This window comes from Meriones unguiculatus, chromosome X, assembly GCF_030254825.1.
Source record: "Meriones unguiculatus strain TT.TT164.6M chromosome X, Bangor_MerUng_6.1, whole genome shotgun sequence".
Lineage (NCBI taxonomy): Eukaryota > Metazoa > Chordata > Mammalia > Rodentia > Muridae > Meriones > Meriones unguiculatus.
The window spans coordinates 124701662-124719466 of NC_083369.1; the positions used below are offsets into that span (position 1 = coordinate 124701662).

General features: G+C 38.2%; 1 protein-coding gene across 1 annotated transcript; it reads left to right on the plus strand.

Annotated features, from left to right (window-relative positions):
* The first annotated feature begins 201 nt into the window (after positions 1-201).
* Positions 202-17433, plus strand: LOC132649957 (fibrous sheath-interacting protein 2-like). The gene is made up of 9 exons (XM_060374728.1): positions 202-300; positions 651-776; positions 1407-1568; positions 2022-2111; positions 2436-2575; positions 3475-3616; positions 4217-4318; positions 4784-4901; positions 17318-17433. The coding sequence occupies exons 1-9, from the start codon at positions 202-204 to the stop codon at positions 17431-17433; spliced, it is 1095 nt and encodes a 364-aa protein (XP_060230711.1).
* The last annotated feature ends 372 nt before the right edge of the window (positions 17434-17805 follow it).

Consider the following 17805-nt stretch of genomic DNA (forward strand, 5'->3'; position numbering starts at 1 on the left):
CATTGGGCGTGGCCTTGAGGCGCCTACTGAGGACGCAAGCAAAGCAGCATTGTGATGTGAGCATCCTTGCTGCCCTGTTACCAAGGGTCTAGAGCCTTGGCTCAGTCTTGTTCAGGACGCTGGAAGAGAAGGTTGCAGGAGGGGATTCTAGGAGACAGTCCACTACCCCAGCCCCCAGCCCTTGGGGGCTGATGGGTAGACATGGACTTGTACCTAAGCAACTGTTTAAAGGTTGCTGAAGCTGCTGTAGCCAAGGGGGTTTCCGGCAACCAAAAAACAGAGCAAAACACATGTAGTACCGTGAGTGGTGGACCCTTCTTTCTTGCCCAGGGCAGGTTTCAGGCCAGCAAGTGGAATCATGGGGATAGAGTCTGAGGTGTGGGAACAGGGCAGATTTTTTTTTTTTCTTGCTATGGTCGTCTTCTGAGGAGTGCAACATGTGATTCAACGTGTCACTGACTGATACTCTTAGGCAGGAACCAGAAGTAGGGTGGTGGCTTAGGAAGTGTAGAGGTAAGGTCGTCTTTGTTCACGTCCAGGCACTTCCTTCCACCCATGTGCCTAACAACTTGAGCTGTACTATCAGGTTGAAGTGTAAGGCAACTGATGTAAACTATCTGAAAAGATAATTTCCATTTTCTTTCCCACAGATGAAAGAGAGACCTACCATTCCAAAGATTGGGCCATCTCGTCTGTTGGATTTACCCCTTGGGGCCAAACTGCCCATTATCCCAGGAAGTACTAATATATTCTACACAACAAATTTATGTGAAACGGTAAACTATGTTTGAACGGTGTTTAAATGGTTTGCTTAACACTTTGTAGCTGTTAAATTTGAAACATTTTGCTATGACTGCACCTTCAGTTTCACACAAATGTAATTAAATGAGCTGCTATTTTTTATGTACTTAAACTCACTTTAATGACAGAAAGCCCCCCAAAGAGCTGCAGTCACTCTGTCTAGACTTTCTCCAACCACAGTGTCAACTTGACAAATTGGTATGTTTCTGGCCTACTCATATATGGCATGTTGATTTTTGCTTCTGTGCCTTGGTCTGCCTGGCTCTGAAACCTACTATGTTCTCTCCTCTCTCTTCTGCCAGTCTCTCCTCACCTGTGTCTACAGGAACTAGACTGAGTTTGAGGTTGTAAGTAGATCAGGCACAGAGTTCATAAATAGTATTCCATGTGCCACCTTCAATGTAAAATTTAGACTGGGAAAAGAAATGGAAATTTGAAAGGGAATGTATTTACCCAGATCAACCCAATACATATTCTCACTTCAGTTTCTGCTTATATATTTTTTAAATGAACATTTTAATTATTTCAATGAACTAATGTTTTAAAGTGTGATTTCATGAATTTTGCATTTGCAATCATTTCGAATCTGTGTTTGTTTGTTGCAGCTTTTCCAGCCTTCTTTTGATTTTAACCTTAATGACCAGTACTGTAAACTAATGGAAACCACCTACATAAGTCTTCATGATCCACACTTAAAAGTATACTTTAAACGAAAAGACATTATCAAGATACTAAGAAAAGGAGGCTACATCACAGGCAATATTAAAGTGTGTTGAGGGTTACTTGTAACCAGTAAAATATAAATGTGTTAGGTGCTTTGATTCCTGTGCTAACTTCTAGTTGACAACTAACATATCACAGAAGAAAGTCAATAAAATGTTTAGTAACAGGTGGCTTTTCTTTGTTAAAACTACTTTCTATTTCATAATTATTGAATGATAAAAAAATAATTAACAAAACCTTTTTGGTGTGTAAACACATTGACACATTTATTTTCCTTGTATCTCTAGAAGTAATTTTGTCTTTGAATTCTTAGTGAAATATTTAGAAATATTCTGGTGGTTCAGCTGTCTAGAGATTCTGACTACAAAATGACTACAAAATGCATTATTACACTTGACCATAAATCTGTTAATAGAATGAATGTTCTTATTCTTTCCTCTAAACATGTTGTAATTTTTTAAATTTTATACTAATGTTTTTCATTTGTGATTTCATAGGATATATGTTCCTTAAAAGAGCTGAATAAATACAGACACTATCTCACAGCTTTAAAAACTGACTTTGAACGAAAGTATATAAGAGAACAAGTAAGTTAAACACATAAACCCGTTTTATTTGGGACTCATAAGAAAATTCTTTGAAAAGTCACGCTCTTTGCACAATATTTCTTTAAAATATTTCAGGAATGAAGTCTATATAAAGAATTTGTAAAACACAGAGTTCTCATTTTACCTATATAAAGTTTACTTTATGGTAATGGGCCTCACAAGACCTAAAATTATGTTAGCAGAATTAGCAGTTTCTAAAACTCAGGACATTTACTGCAGCTTAAACTTTAAGAAAATATATTAGAGGATAGATAGGTTTATTTCTGGCAAGAATATAACATCCAATAATTTTTTTTCTTGCAGAAAATTATAGAAAATCTGGCAAGAAAACTGAATGAAGAGAGACAAGCCTGTGACGACAATGCTGCTACAGCTGAATTTCAGCAGTGGCTGTTACAGCGGAAAAAACTTAACCCACATACAGCCCGATTATTAAAACTCAGGTAGAGTCAGAGTTCATGTATATTTCATGGACACGTTATAGACATCCACAACAGCAAAAACATGAGCATGAATGAAAGTGCTAGGTAGTTTTAAGTCTTTCAGAGTTTTCAACATGGAGAACTAAGAGTATATCAAAGCAGGCTAAAGAGACAGCTCAGCAGCTAAGAGTACTGTCTACTCTTCCAGTGGACTAGGGTTTGATTCCCTGTATCCACATGGTGGTTCACAACCATCTGTAACTCCAGTTTTCTTCTGGCCTCCAGAGACACTGCATGCATACAGGGCACAGACTTACATGCAGGCAAAACACCTATACACATGATTTTACATATATGTATGTATGTATGTATGTATGTATGTATACATCAAGAAGTACAGGGATTGGGAGCCTTGATAGCAATGCTGGGAAGAGAAAGGTAAGTTACTACCTGAGAAATTGGAGCCACCAGGAATCCAAGAGGTAAGTCAAAGTGTTATAGAAGTCTAAAATATTAATCAATGATCTTGTGAAAGTGAGGTCTCTGATACCAGAGGAAGAGAGTGTTTTAACACATTATTAATTTAAGTTTATTTTAAAGCCATAGTGAAAAATAACTACTTTAATGGATGCTAATATAAGCATTATTTTCCTCTGCCTTCAACTCTCTTCCATCAGCTACTAAGCACATATTACCGTTCAGAGATCAAGCCTTGGCCTTAGAAAGTAAAGAGCAAAACTATAGAGGGAAAAAAAAAACTTTATCTTAATTGAAAGCCTGTTGTTCATTATCTGGCTCACAAAGTCCATACATTCATCTCATCTTATACCAGAATGCATGTGGATAAACCAGAGTTGCAGAGTGGCAGGTATCCTGAAGGAAATATCCAAGTGACATGCCTTTAATTCACTTTTACTTAGACATTTGCACATGATTAAAAAAGAACTAGACAAAATTGAAAACACCTCGGAAAGACGGAATACAGTACAGTTGAAGGAAGAAGACAGAGAACATTGGGATAATGTTAGGAAAGTTCTGAATGTACGCTCACAAGTTGAAGAGGTGAGGATCAATTAATTTTGCATGGAAAATTTGTACGGTGGTTTTATTTGTAAATAGTTTTACAGGTTCACCATCTCATGTGTAGTCATTTCAATTTAGAGAAGAAGCCCAAGTCAGTCAAGATGGATTTGTGGGTAAAGACACTTCCTATACAAGCCTGATGACCTGAGTTCAAGACTCAGAACATATGTGAAATTAGAAGAGAGCTCATGCTATACTTGTCCTTTCGTCTCTGCATGAGTTCTGACATGGCTGTATCTTTAGTTTCCCTGTCTGAATACATTTATGAACATTAGGTTACATTTCCTATATCCTCCCTGAATTCAAAAAACAACAGCCTTTGCCAATATCTTTTGAGATTCATCTTTAGAGTCATGTTCATGACATTTTTCATTCCACTGTATATACTAGGACATTCCCAATGAATGTCAGATAAGCACATTCAAAACCCTATGCAAGATTTCCTTTATCTTTAACCTAAATGTTGTGAGGTCATTGATTTGATCTAATTTGTTTGTTTTTTGAAGAAAGAAAAAATACATTTAAAATTAAACAGACACATGCTGACAACTGTAATGCCATGTCCCTTATGAATTTCAGTTAAAGGAGATGACACTTCTGACAAAGATCGGGGAAGAAGCTCAGAAAGAGAGAAGAGTTGAAGAACATCGTCGGAAAATCAGAGACGAAGTTAACAGAAAGGTAGTCAGCTTTTGCTCAACTTGGGCTGTTTCAAGAAAGTCTTTTGCCATATCTTTATATTTTAAAGAATGAATTTTCAGAAGAGAGTTATTGATGAAGAGACCCATTTGGCCCAAATCTGTAATTCAAAAACGCGTACCCAGAAAATTAAATTATATTGAGTTCTGAAAATATGCTTGACCTAAGGAGTAAAAGTATGGCCTAGCATATACAAGACCCTAGCTTTAACTTCCAGTTACCAAAGAGCTTGTGCACATGCACATGTACACACAATTTCATGCTGAATCACAAAGGAAACCTACTGCTTAATACTTTTCTTCAAATTTATTATAAACTTAGATAACGCCAGATAGGAACAAAGGTTTACATCATCACATTTGAAATAATCTGTGTGATATTGGAATTTTCCTGATGGGTTTTTATTTAAATTTGGAACATATTTAATATATTTTTAATATTTTATAGAAACAGGTAATGCTACAGAAAAGGATTGCCTACCATTTAGAAAAACTGCAAAAGAAAGATAGTAAAGAAGAAAAGCTGGAAGCAAGTTTCCCTGAAAGTAAAAGACATTCTGAATCAGGTGAGAGAGAAAATAGAGAAAAATAAAAGAAAGACAAAGATTAGTGGAAGCTAAACAGCGATATGTTAAATATGTCTTTATAAACATATCTTATGCTCACATGTTTTTTTTTTGTTGTTGTTTTTGTGTTTTTTTTTAAAGGCCCTCAGAAAAGAAAGAACTAAGATCCCACAATGCCTGTGCCAGGTACTATGTGAGGCAGTTCTCAGCTCCAGATCCAGTTAAAGAAAGCATATGCACACACACAAATGGCCAACAAATAGTACACATAAATTTTAACAAAAGCCAGTAAGAGGAGATAGCATGTACACACAGGGAAGAAATGCAGGAAAGCAAATGAGAGAACTAAGTTGAAGCAGGCATTAAGAGAACATTAACAAGTGAAAAGTTTAAAAAAACGAGCCACTAAGACAAACATAGTCACAGAAATTTGACAAAGGGATACATACAAAGATCGAGAGAGAATTAAAATGTACAAAGCAAGGAATAGGAAAAGAATAAAAAAATATGAAAAAGAGAAAGCATCTGGCAGACAAAGGTGATACAATAAATAATGAAGACGAGAGAGAAGAAAATCAGAAGAATCCAGCATTAATAGATTTGATTGTTGGAGTAGGGAGAGATGAAGACAAGAAAAAGGTAGGAGGGGTAGAGAATGAAGAAAAGGAGGCAGGCAAGGAAGAAAGAGATAGTAAGAAAAGAGTAAAAGGATTGTGATTGTGAGAGAGGGGATGCGAAATAATTAGTAAATTCCAACACACTCAGGGAAGGTGTACAGGGTTTATCCAAGAGACTTCAACCCTACAAATTTTAGGAAGCAAAGCAGTGTTTTTTGTTATTGTTGTTTTCTTTGTTGTTTAAGAAGGAAAAAGGTAAGGTGAAGAAAACGGGGCCTGTAAGTTACAAAAGGGAAAAGAGCCTGGGAGAAAGGGAGACAATAATCCTTAAAAAGGGCTAAGGAGAAGAGACAGCATGCTTGTTATCCTACCTGTGGAGAAGCTTGAGATAATTTACAAAAGATGTTGTCTGAAATAGGAAGAAAAAGAAAATGAGGTAGGGAAAGAGGAGGGAGAGAGGCAGGAAGGAGAATAAAAGGAAGGTAGAAAGAAAAAAGAGAATGAAAAGTGAAAGGAGATTTAGAGAAGATAAAAAGTGGGAGGAGGTAGGGAAAAGAAGGAAAGAAGATAAAACAGAGAAAGAGGAAAGTAGGGTAGAAACAGGGACAAGGGTGAAAAAGGAAGAAGAGAGGAAGAAAGATGAGAGAGGATTACAAAGAAGGAAAGGGAGGGAAGAAGGGACTGGGAAGAGGATAAGGAGAGGGAACAGAGAAAGGAGGGAGGGGTAAAGATATGCACAGGAAAGGGTAAAGGGTGAGCAAGTGGAAAGGAGGAAGAGGAAAGATAGGAATGAAAAGTAAAGATGGGAAGAGGGTAAAAATGGGAGGATTGGACGAAGATGGGAGGAGGAAGATGAAAAGGTGGGAGGAGGAAAGAGTAAGATGGGGAGAGGAAGTAGTAAAAATGGGAGGAAGGAAGGCAAAGATGGGAGAAGGGAGAGGTGGAAGGAGGACAAAGAAAGAGAGAAAGAAAGGGAAGTAAAGACATGGGAGAAACAAAGAGGAAAATGGAGAAAAAGGAAAAGGAGGGAGAAAGTTCAGAAGCAAGGGAAATTAGCAAGGAAAAGAAAGAAGAAAAAGCAAAGAAAGCTGAAAGAAATTAAAGAAAAGGAATAAATAACAAGGGGAAGAAAGGAGGAAAATGAGTTTTAAAAAAAAGTAGAAACAACAACAACAAAAAAAGTGTGAGAGATGTGAATAGGAGGAGCCAGTAAGAAATTCAAGCCTTATTGGGAGATTGGGTATCAGCTTTTAAAAAACTAAAACATGATATGTAGACATATTAATAGGTCTGAATTTTAGGAAACTAAACAGCATAACAGGAAAAGAGAAAACAATCAGAAACAAAACAAGAAGAGAGAAAAGTTTAAGAGGAAGAACTAATAAAATATTGGCTCATAAAAGGAGATGGAAGGAGAAATGGAGGAGATGAGGAAAAGTCAGGGTCTTACTGGGGCTAAGTGCCTAAGTGTCTCCTGCTTCAATCCTCCATCAGAACAGGTGGCCCTAACTGCCTTTGGTGTGTGTGGGTGGAATTGGTGCCAAGACAGTTAGAGCTATGTAAGGCTGAGAAAGGGTATTGAAAATTGACAGCTGTCAGGGTTCCTATTTAGCGGTCTTTCTGATGAATGATCTATCGTGAAAGGTAGAAGGCCTATTTCAACTTATATGGACAAAACTCTCTTGGGTCTGATGGATCTCAATCACAACACAAAGTATACTCAGAAGTGAGAAAGTCTAAGGCCCTCCAAGTTTAAAGGACCACATAAGTCACTGAGTTAAGGCTTTACTGTGGAGCTTTAATGGCCTGGGTGGTAGAGGCCAAATAGATTGTAAAACTTGAGGGAGATAATGAATATGTAATTGGAGTTCAAATGTGGTAAAACTAGGAGGACAAAGAAACTCTAAGGACTTTGTGTATCAACACTTTGTGGATGGTTCCAAGGAAGTGCTTGGAGAGTTGGAGGGTTGGTCTTACTTAGAAAGTTGTTTTATGGAAAAAGAAATTGCTTTAGAAAGGAAAGAACATTAGAAGAGGCTTCAGACAAGGGACAATCCAAAGCTCCTGTGAATATGCAAAGGTTTTTAACATGTGAAGCCCATTCCCCCAGTGTTAAGCCCAGATTTACTGCTGAAAATGTAGAACACCTTGTTATACTGTCCCTCCCAGATATGTTTTAGGAATGGAACCCATTAAATACTGATGAGGTCATCACTGTATCTCTGAAGGTTGAAGAGGGTCCATCTTCTTTACAGTAAGGGCAGTTTTTGAGCTTCTGTGAAGAGATTCTTGAAAGTGAACTAAAGAAGTTGAATGATTACTTGGTCTTTAGTTGCTAACAACTCATTAAAGAGAAAAGGTCTCTCACATAACATCTAATAGGGACTGACAGCAGAGCCATGGGATAGTTTCTTATTGGAGCAGAGGCAAGGGGTAGAGAGGTCAGGAGTGGATAACTTCTTCAGTCAGTTTCATTACATTTTATTGAAGAGTTCATTACTTTGTTTTACTTTTTTCAAAGACTGAGGTTTCTAGACACAATGGTATGAAATCCTTTTATAAGACTGTAGTGGCGCGGAGGACCAAAAGGGAATAACTTAGAATCAGTGTAGATGGTGACTTTTGTTTTTGATTTACTTTAAGGCTCTGGTTAAGGCTATTAATTGTTCCAGTTGAACCCTGGTCTCTGGAGGGAGGGCTTTCTTTTCAAGGGTGTCAATAGGATTACTATAGCAAATCTTGTTCTGTAGGCCCATGTTTAAAAAAGGAACTCCCATCTGTAAAGAGAGCCAAATCAGGATTTGCCAAGGAAATCATCTTTCCTTGGAGGACCTTGGTTTGAGGACTTAAGAAGTCATGCAAGTCTCTAGATAAGTGTTTAAGAGGGATGGCAAAGGAGGAAGGCAGGAAGCAGAAAGAAGAGGTGAGGGAAGACAAGAATATTTTTAAGGGATCATATTACAGGGGATCAAAAACTAGGAAAGAGGGTGAATATGAGAATGAAAGAGCCCAAGAAGACTCTAAAAGTACAAGATGAGGGTAAAGCTAAGAGCCTATGCCTACATAAATAGAATACATTTAGGTAGAAGAGAACAGCTAGGATGGATGAGTAGATGACAGACAGGTGGAATAAAAAATAAAAAGAAAATAAGATTTAAAAGGATGCTTGAGTACAGAATAGTTTGATAGAGAATATAAGTATAAGAGAAAAGAGGCAATGTAATTGTGTCGATTCAGAAGTGATTTGAAGAGTCAGGAAAGGAAAACTATATATGACAAGATGGGCAGGCAAGTGGGGAAACAATGAACATAAATCAGAATTTAAGAGATATGTCTCCTTAAAGTCTAAAATAACATGCAGAATGGATTCAACAAAGGATACGGATAAATGAAAGAATATATTTTAAAGGAACTTCAAAAAATTGAATAAAATAAGTCAGGAATATAAAGGATGGAGTGCAAGAAGAAAGAAAGGAAACAGACAAGAATAAAAGAATGAAATGGTATGAGAAAAGACAAGAAAAAAGTAATAAAGGATGGAAGAAGGAAGGGAGGATGAGAAAAGTTTGAAGTGATAATTGTAGAAAACAGCCACGTTATCCCTGATTAATATCATACATCTAAATCTATTCAGTTTTCTGCAAAATTTATAACTTCATTTTTATAGACAGCTGAATAATATTCCTGTATAGAAATGTATGTCTTTTGTTTAATTTTTACTACTGGTTACATTTTATTAACTCTGTATCCCAGCTGTGTCCCGCTCCCTCATTCCCTTCCAATCCCATCCTTCCTCCCTTATCTCCTCCCTGCTCCTTTCTCAGTACACTGAGAGAGGAGGACCTCCTTCCCTTTCATCTGACCCTGTTTTATCAGGTATCTTTCAGGACTGGCTGCAGTGTCCTCCTCTGTGGTCTAGCAAGGCTGCTCCTCCCTTGGGAGGGGGGGTGTCAAAGAGCCAGCCACTGAGTTCATGTCAGAAATAGTCCATGTTCCCCTTACTAGGGCCCCAACTTGGATAGTGAGCTGTTATAGGCTACAATCTGAGCAAGGGTTATAGTTTATATCCATACATGGTCCTTGGTTGGAGATACAGTCTCATCAAAGACCCCTGTGCTCAGATATATTTGGTCCTTGTGGAGCTCCTGTCCTCTCCAGGTAATATTAACTCCCCCTTCTTTCATATGATTCCTTACCTTCTGCCTGGCCTCCCCTGTCAGTTGACTTGGAAAGGTGCAATGAGGAGATTAGGGATGAAGGGTGGGATTGGATGAGAATGAGGGAGCATGCTACAACTGGGATACAAAGTTAATAAACTGTAACTAATATTTAAAAAAAGAAAAAAATAATTAAAAATAAAAAATAATAAAGTATTCAAACCAGATGAGGAAAAAAAAAGCAGAAAAGAGAAAGATCACAACCAGAAAAGTTTTACAATCATATGTATGTATCAGTATCAACACTTTTGGAGAAAAACAAAAACAAAATATTGTAATGGAAGGGCCAGTAAAATCTATTTAAGAGCAATGATTGTAGAAAGATGGAGGGAAAATGACTGTAAAAGACTGAGAGATGATAGCATTTGAGAAGAAAGAATAGTACTCTAGGAAGAGGCAAGAGGAAGTCTCAGGCTAGCCTAGTTTACATATAGAGGTCAAATACAGCCTGGAGCTACAGAAAGGGAGAAACACAGGAAGAAAGGGAGGAAATGCTAGAGAACCAGAAAAAAATCTCATTGTAGTTCGATAGAAAATGCAACTATCTGAACATCTGTACAAAGTCCCAATTTATTTCTAATATCAGAGATCAGACCTCTACTCTTGCGTGATGCGTCTAAAACAAAAAGGGGGAACTGTAGAGAGCTGTGGAATGCTATGCCTTAAAGATGGAGCTGGTTTGCGCCTTCCACCTTCCCGATGGTGAGTGCTCTCTGTCACGAACAACTCCACATTTGGCTAAGGCCGAGGATCTGGCTTGCTTCCATGTATGTGGACCTATCTGCATTGCCCCCGTGGCACGCCTGGGTTGGCTACCCAGAGGCTATTTAAGCTGTGGGCTGGCTTTCCCCGGGGTCCGAGGATTGTTCAATGTTCCTGAATAAACTGCATTGAAAAAAAAATGCAACTATCAAAAAAGCAGGAGAGTAAACGAATGGATGCTTTCTCAAGATTTTTTTAAATTTATTTCTTTGTAATTACAATTAATTCACTTTTTATCCCCAATGTAACCTTCTTTCTCATGCCCTCCCAGTGCTACCCTCCCTCCCTTAGCTCCTCCCCAGCCCCTCCCCAAGTCCACTGAAAAGGGAGGTCCTCCTGCTTTGACCTCTGAACCTATCCTATCAAGTTTCATCAAGAGTGGCTGCATTTTCTTCCTATCTGGCCTATAAGGCTGCTCACCCATCAGGAGGAGGTGATCACTGAGCCAGCCACTGAATTCCTGTCAGAGACAGTCCCTGTTCCACTTATGAGGAAACCCACTTAGAGACTGAGCTGCCATGGGCTACATCTGTGCAGGGGGTCTAGATTATCTCCATGCAGAGTCCTTGTTTGAAGTATCTGTCTCAGAAAAGACCTCTGTGCCCTTTTCAGATTTGTTGCTCCCCTTTCAGAGCTAGTGGCCACTCCAGGTCTTCCTATCTCCTCCTTCTTTCATAAGATTCCCTGCACTCTCCCCAAAGTTTGGTAATGAGTCTCAGCATCTCCTTTGATATCTTGCTAGGTAGAGTCTTTCAGCTGCCCTCTGTGGTAGACTCCTGTCCTATTGCCTGTTTTCTCCCTCTTGTAATGTCCTTCCAGTTTGCCTTTTTGATTAAGGATTGATCATCTTACTGAGGGTATTCTTTCTTGCTTAGTTCTTTAGGTGTACAGATTTCAGTATGCTTATCCTATAATATATGTCTAATATCCACTTATAAGTGAATATATACTCTGTGTGTCTTTCTGTGTCCGGGATACGTCACTCAGGATGAGCTTTTCTAGTTACCACTAGTTACTTACAAACTTCATGATTTCCTTGTTTTTAATTGCTGAGTAGTATTCCGTTGTGTAAATGTACCACAATTTCTGTATCCATTCCTCAGTTGAGGGTTATCTGGGATTTTTCCAGATTTTAGATATAATAAATAAATCTGCTATGTATGTGCTTGAGCAAATGCCCTTGTTGAATACTTGAACATGTTTTGGATATATGCCTAGGAATAGTATAGCTGGATATCGAGGAAGCACTATTTCTAATTCTCTGAGAAAGCACCAGACTGATTCCCTAAGTGGTTGTACAAGTTGACATTTCCACCAGCAATGGAGGAGGGTTCTCTTTTCTCCACATCCTCTCTAGTATGTGTTCTCATTGAGTTTTTGATCTTAGCCATTCTGATGGGTGTATGGTGAAATATCAGGGATGACTAGGGATGTTGACCATTTCTTTAAGTGTTTCTCTGCCATTCATTATTCCTCTATTGAGAACTCTCTGTTAGCTATGTACCCCATTTTTATTTGGAATATTTCATTTTTGCTGTATAAATTCTTGAGTTCTTTATATATTCTGGATAGTAGCCATCTGTCAGATATAGGGTTGGTGAAGATTCCCTCCCAATCTATAGGTTGTCGTTTTGTTCTGATGACAGTGTCCTTTGCTTTACAGAAACTTTCTAGTTTCATGAGGTCCCATTTATCTCAAGAAGTACAAAATGTGACAAAACACATCAAATTGAAAGTGTAAAGGAGGGTAAAAGAAGAGAAGGAAAAATGATTCAAGGGATGCCTGTAGAGAGTATAGAAAATCAGCTAAAGTGATAGGTAGGTAAGTAGGTAGACAGACACACAGATTTGACCTTAAGTGTCATGAAATATGAAGGCATACAACTTGAGAAATACAATATAAAGACATATGATCCAGATCCAGAGAATTTCAAAGAAAAATGTACATGTTAAATGATAAAGTACTTTTTAAAGTATGCCAAATAAAATCCAGGCATGATAGCTCACACCTTTAATCCCAACACTCTAGAGGTGAGATAGGACATCTGTGAGTTTGAAGCTAGCCTGCTCTATATAGATCCCATCTTTAGGAAAAACAAAAAGTAAAATTATGCCAAAAGAAGAGAAACAGAATAGTGAAAGAGGTAAAAGAAGGAAATAGAAGGAGGATGAGGTACAGGGAGAAAAGTAGATATGCAAGCACAATGTGAAGTAGGATGAGGTGAAGTAAGATTATAGGGGAAAATGAAGAAAAGGAAGACACAAATGTTTAAATATGCAAGTCTGTGGGAAGAGTAATACTTAAAAAAGAATTTGTGTATAAGACAAAGAAGGTTGGAAAGACAGGATTAGTAAGAAAATAAAATTGTAGAGAGCAAGATAATACAGCAGTGCACATGTAAGATGTAAGCAAAGCATTAGGGAAATATAGATAGAGGAACTGGGGACAGGAAGAGAGTAAGAATGACAAAAGTTTTAAAGGAGGGAGAAACTTAAAATGAGACAGTAAGGCACAGAAACTAAGACAGGGGATGTAAGAGGGGAAAGCCAATAAAAAATATCAAGGAAAATTATTCAGTGCAGAACAAAATTTTGAATTAGGTGTTAAGGTAGGGGGGAGGCACATGATTAATAACTGAAGAGACAGCCTGCACCCAGGAAAGCAAATCAACTAATGATATGTATGGGAACAAACCAATAGAAAAGTTGAAAAAACAAGAGAGAGAAAAAGTAGAGGAAGAGACAAAGAGGAACTTGGGCTATGGATGTGGCTCAGTTGGTAGAGTACTTGCCTAGCTTGCACAAATCCTTGGGTTCAATCATCATCACAGCTAGCCATGGTGGTACATATATGTAATGCCAGCACTCAAGAGGTGAGGAAAGTAACATCAGGAATTCAAGGTCTTTCTTACCTATGCAATGAGTTTGAGGTTAGTCTTGGTTCTATGATGCCCTTTCTCAAATGAGGAGAAATGGGAGAGAGGAAAAAAAAAAGTAGAGAAGTGACAAGTTGAGAAAAAAAAAAAAAAAAAGGCAGCAGGAAGTAATAAGAGAATAAAGGGACCAGAAAAGAAATAGAAGTGAGAAAATGAGAATCAAGTTTGGAAATGAGGATAAAAAGAGATATTGAGGGAGAGACATAAGAAACAAACAGATAAAGACACCCAGGTTATGGATTAGGAATAAAGGAAGGAGGAAAGGACGAGTCTTGAAAGAAGTTATCATTGGAATAGATTGGTGGGACCACTAGAAAACTGAGAATTGGTAGAGATAATGCAGGAAAAGTGACAATTGCCCAACATGATGCGTGATGAGGCACACCCCTGGTACCAGAACAGAGGGGTCTGAAGCAGAAGGATCCCCCACTTTCATACCACATGTGAGAAACAAAGTTTGACAAAGAAATGTCACACTGAGAGGGAATAATGAATAAGAAACACAAGAACAATTATGTTCATTGTGAATATTTTAAAGAAGTCACTATTAAAAAAAGAAACTGTATGGGCTCAGAATGTAGCTCTGTTTCTTCCCACCCCTCCTCTTCTCCTGTCATTTATCCCGCAACTGTTATTTATCAACTATTTTTGTAGCATGGTATGATTATGTAGCCTTGGGTGGCCTAAAACTCTTTACGTCAACCAGGCCAGCCTCCACCCCTGCATCCAGAGTGCTGGGATTAGAGCCATGAACTACCACACTTGGCCATTTATCACTTCCCTTTCAACAAGCTTTTACTACTGACCTTTCATCATTTCTGGTTTTGCTTTATTTATTTTTTTCTTTTGAAAATCAATTTGATTTTCTTTTCTTTTTTTTTTCCACTTTCCGATCTAGTCACATGTATGCATTCATCATTTTAAAATATTTGCCTAAATTCTTTGTAATCTGAATTTCCCACTATCTGTGTTCATACTTTCCTCCTACCCCTGCTCTTCTAACAGCCCTCTCTCTTACTCTCACATTCTTTTTAAAGTTTACTCTTTCCCTCAGGCTTATCATTTTAACATTTTATTTCTGCCTTCACTTCTTTACCTACTATCTTTCTGTTTTTGTTATCTATTACACTGTGTTCTTCTTCCCTTCAAGTCATTGTACCTAACATCTGTACCCTTACTCCTCTCATATCCTTTATCTTCTTCCCTTTGTTTTCTCTTTAATTGCCTTTTAAATTTTCCATTCTTTTTATTAGGATCTGATTTTTGTTTAGGTTGTAGTTTCATAAGCTGTTTGATATTTTGCAAGTAAAAGGAAATCATGTTGAATAGCCTGATGAAACAATAACTAAAGTAACTGAACCAATAGATGATAGATAGATAGACAGATAGATAGATAGATAGATAGATAGATAGATAGATAGATAGATAGTTATAGATAGGGTGAGAGAGACAGACAGATATATGATAGAGATAGATGGATGGATGGATGGATGGATGGATGGATGGATGGATGGATGGATTCATTCCATTGGCTCACACAATAGGGACCAGGAAATCCAACAATGAACGTCCATGTATTAGAGAGAGTGCAAACCCAGTAGCTGCTCAACTCAAAACCTAGATGCCATAGTTATGCCAATCTGAGATGGATAGTGAGGGTAGGGCCATTTCAAAATAAGAAGTTTGTTTAAAGTTTTAAGGAAGAGAGACAAGAAGTAAAAATAGAAGAAAAGGAGAAATTAAGGAAAATCAAGAAAGGGTTCCAAGGGCTGGAGGATTAAAAAGATAATCCGGTGGAAAAAAAGGTATGTTGAAAGACAGAAGGTATGATATGGGGCAGAGAAAGAAGGGGAACTAGATAGAATGATATTCGTGCCAAGGAAAGTTTATGAAATGCAAGATGCCATAAAAGCCAGAAATTATCAAAATAAGTTATTTCTAAAAAGAAGAAAACAATAAAATAAATATAGGGCTGAAAATATGGGAAAGTGAGAGTAAAAAAGAAAGAAGGTGCAAGAGAAAAATAAGGGGGAGTTGAACCAGTGTTATAAGGACAGTGGAAAAGAAGAGATCTTTGAAATAGTAATAGCACACAAAAAACAGTTTGAAGAGACAGAGCAAACAAGCTAAAGATGAGATGAGAAAACAGATGCAATTTTCTCCTTCTCCCCAAATATATTTTTATTATTTGGGAATTTTGCTCAATGCACCACAATCACACTTGCTTCCTATTCAGTTTTCTGTTTTTTATTATTTATTACAATGTAGTCACTTTGTATCCCAATTGTAAGCCCCTCCTTCATTTCTTCCCAGTATCACCCTCCCTCCTTCTCCCCTTATGCCCCTCCCCTAGTCCACTGAGAGGGTAGCTACTCCTCCCCTAGTATCTGACCCTAGGCTATCAGGTCTCATTACTATTGGCTGCAAAGTCTTCCTTTGTGGCCCAGCAAGGCTGACCACCCAGGGAGAGTTGATCAAAGAGCCAGACACTTATATTCTCTCATTAGTGGATATTAGCCATATAGTATAGGATGAACATACTAAAATCTATAGTCCTAAAGAATCTAATAAATAAGGAGGACCCTAAGGAAGATGATGAATTCTCTTCAGAAGGGTAAACAGGATAGACATGGGAAGTAGGAGAGCACAGGGAACAGGGACAGAAGACAGGAACCTGCCACAGAGTGCCTCTGAAAGACTCTACCCAGCAAGGTATTAAAGCAGATGCTGAGACTCATAGCCAAACCTTGGGCAGAAGGCAATCTTATGGAAGAAAGGGGAAAAAGAAAGACCTGGAGAGTACAGGATCTCCACAAGGAGACCAATGGAGAGAAAAACTCTGGGCCCAGGAGTCCCTGCAGAGACCAATGTTTCACCCAAGAACCAGGCATGTAGAAGACCTAGAACCCCTGCTCTGATGTAGCCCCCAGGCACCTCAGTCTCCATGTGGGTTTGCTAGTAAGGGGGCAGCAGGGATTGTCTCTGACATGGACTCTGTGGCCATTCAGCTTTTCTTTAAGGGACTGGCCACTGGGAATTTGACCATGTTCCATTGAGTAAAAGGGCAACACAAATTGGACTTAGGAAAGCATTTTTTTACAAACTAGTCATTAAGAAGCTCCTAATACAGTTCAGTGACAAAATGAGGCTTTCCACCTCAGATGTTAGACATTAGTGACATTCCTCCCTCTGTTCAGAACTGCTGGTGGCTGCTTGTAGCAAAGATTTGGTGTACACATCATATGTGAAAGTCACCTCAAATCCTCTCAAAAGAAGACAAATAGTGCACCTGTAATCATTTCTCTAGGGGCTGAGGCAGGAGGATCATTAGTTCAAAGCTTGCCTGGGCAACACAAGACAAGACGAGAACAAGCAGCTCTTCTACTTCTTAAGCTTCTGTTACTAACCCAAAGACAGCTGCAGACCTATAGGCATTCCAAGGAAGCCTTGAGCAAAATTTTTATTTTAAGTATGATGACTAGAAAATAGAAATTTGTAGGCATATTCAATTTGCTAATGGTATCTGTTGCTTATAATGCAAATCAGTCTTCTGTCTTAGCCATCACATGGCGTATTACATATAATGCTGATACAAATTATGTTACGTAATCTGTTGATCATTGGATTCAACTCCGTAATTACTCAGTTGTATTACTCTCTTCACATTGATGAGTGAGCTAGTTCGCTTTGGGTAGCATACAATTCTTGAGTGCAGTTCACTACAATGACTTTCCTATGGGTCCCGCTAGTGAAGCTGTCTCTATACTTTCCTTACCAGTGAGATCCTGAGCAGACTTGAGGCTGTGCCTTGGCTTCCAGCACCCCTCATTCAGCTCAGCATCCTTTGCCTTCTAGTTTTTGTGCTTAGTGACATACCCATTCAGGTTGTGGACCAGAGGTTCTGTGGATTGCTCTGAAACCTGTCACCCCTAAGAACCTCCTGAGGATCAAGGCCAGTGCCAGTGTTATTCATCTCCTCCCTTTGGTCTTGCGCCTTTGATACACACAGTAATATATCATGCCACTGGAAACAGATATAATTTATTGGTCACATAAATTTTTACAGCACCAGAGTATTCTACGTTGCTGTTATCTTGGGCCTTCTTAAAAAGGCACGAATAGGTAGTAGTCATTTTAATAGTTGACATTTTATCATTTTGTAAACTCTACTGTTAAAATAAATGTCTTTCTTCTTTTTTTTTTTAAAGCTTCTTCAACAACCTCTAATCAACCAAGTCTCATCAAGGAAAAAACATCTCAAGAACATCTGGAACATAAATGTAACTGAAGTGTTATGATTGAAAATTATTAATTAGTAGGAATACTGAATTTGGTAATGATCACTTCTGCCTATAATGGAGAAAAGTCTTCT

Coding starts and splice junctions, on each gene's coding strand:
- LOC132649957 (XM_060374728.1), top strand. CDS start 202: ATGGACTTGTACCTAAGCAACTGTTTAAAGGTTGCTGAAGCTGCTGTA. Junction 2,112..2,435: donor GAAAGTATATAAGAGAACAA/GTAAGTTAAACA, acceptor TTTTTCTTGCAG/AAAATTATAGAAAATCTGGC. Junction 4,902..17,317: donor TAAAAGACATTCTGAATCAG/GTGAGAGAGAAA, acceptor ATACCCATTCAG/GTTGTGGACCAGAGGTTCTG.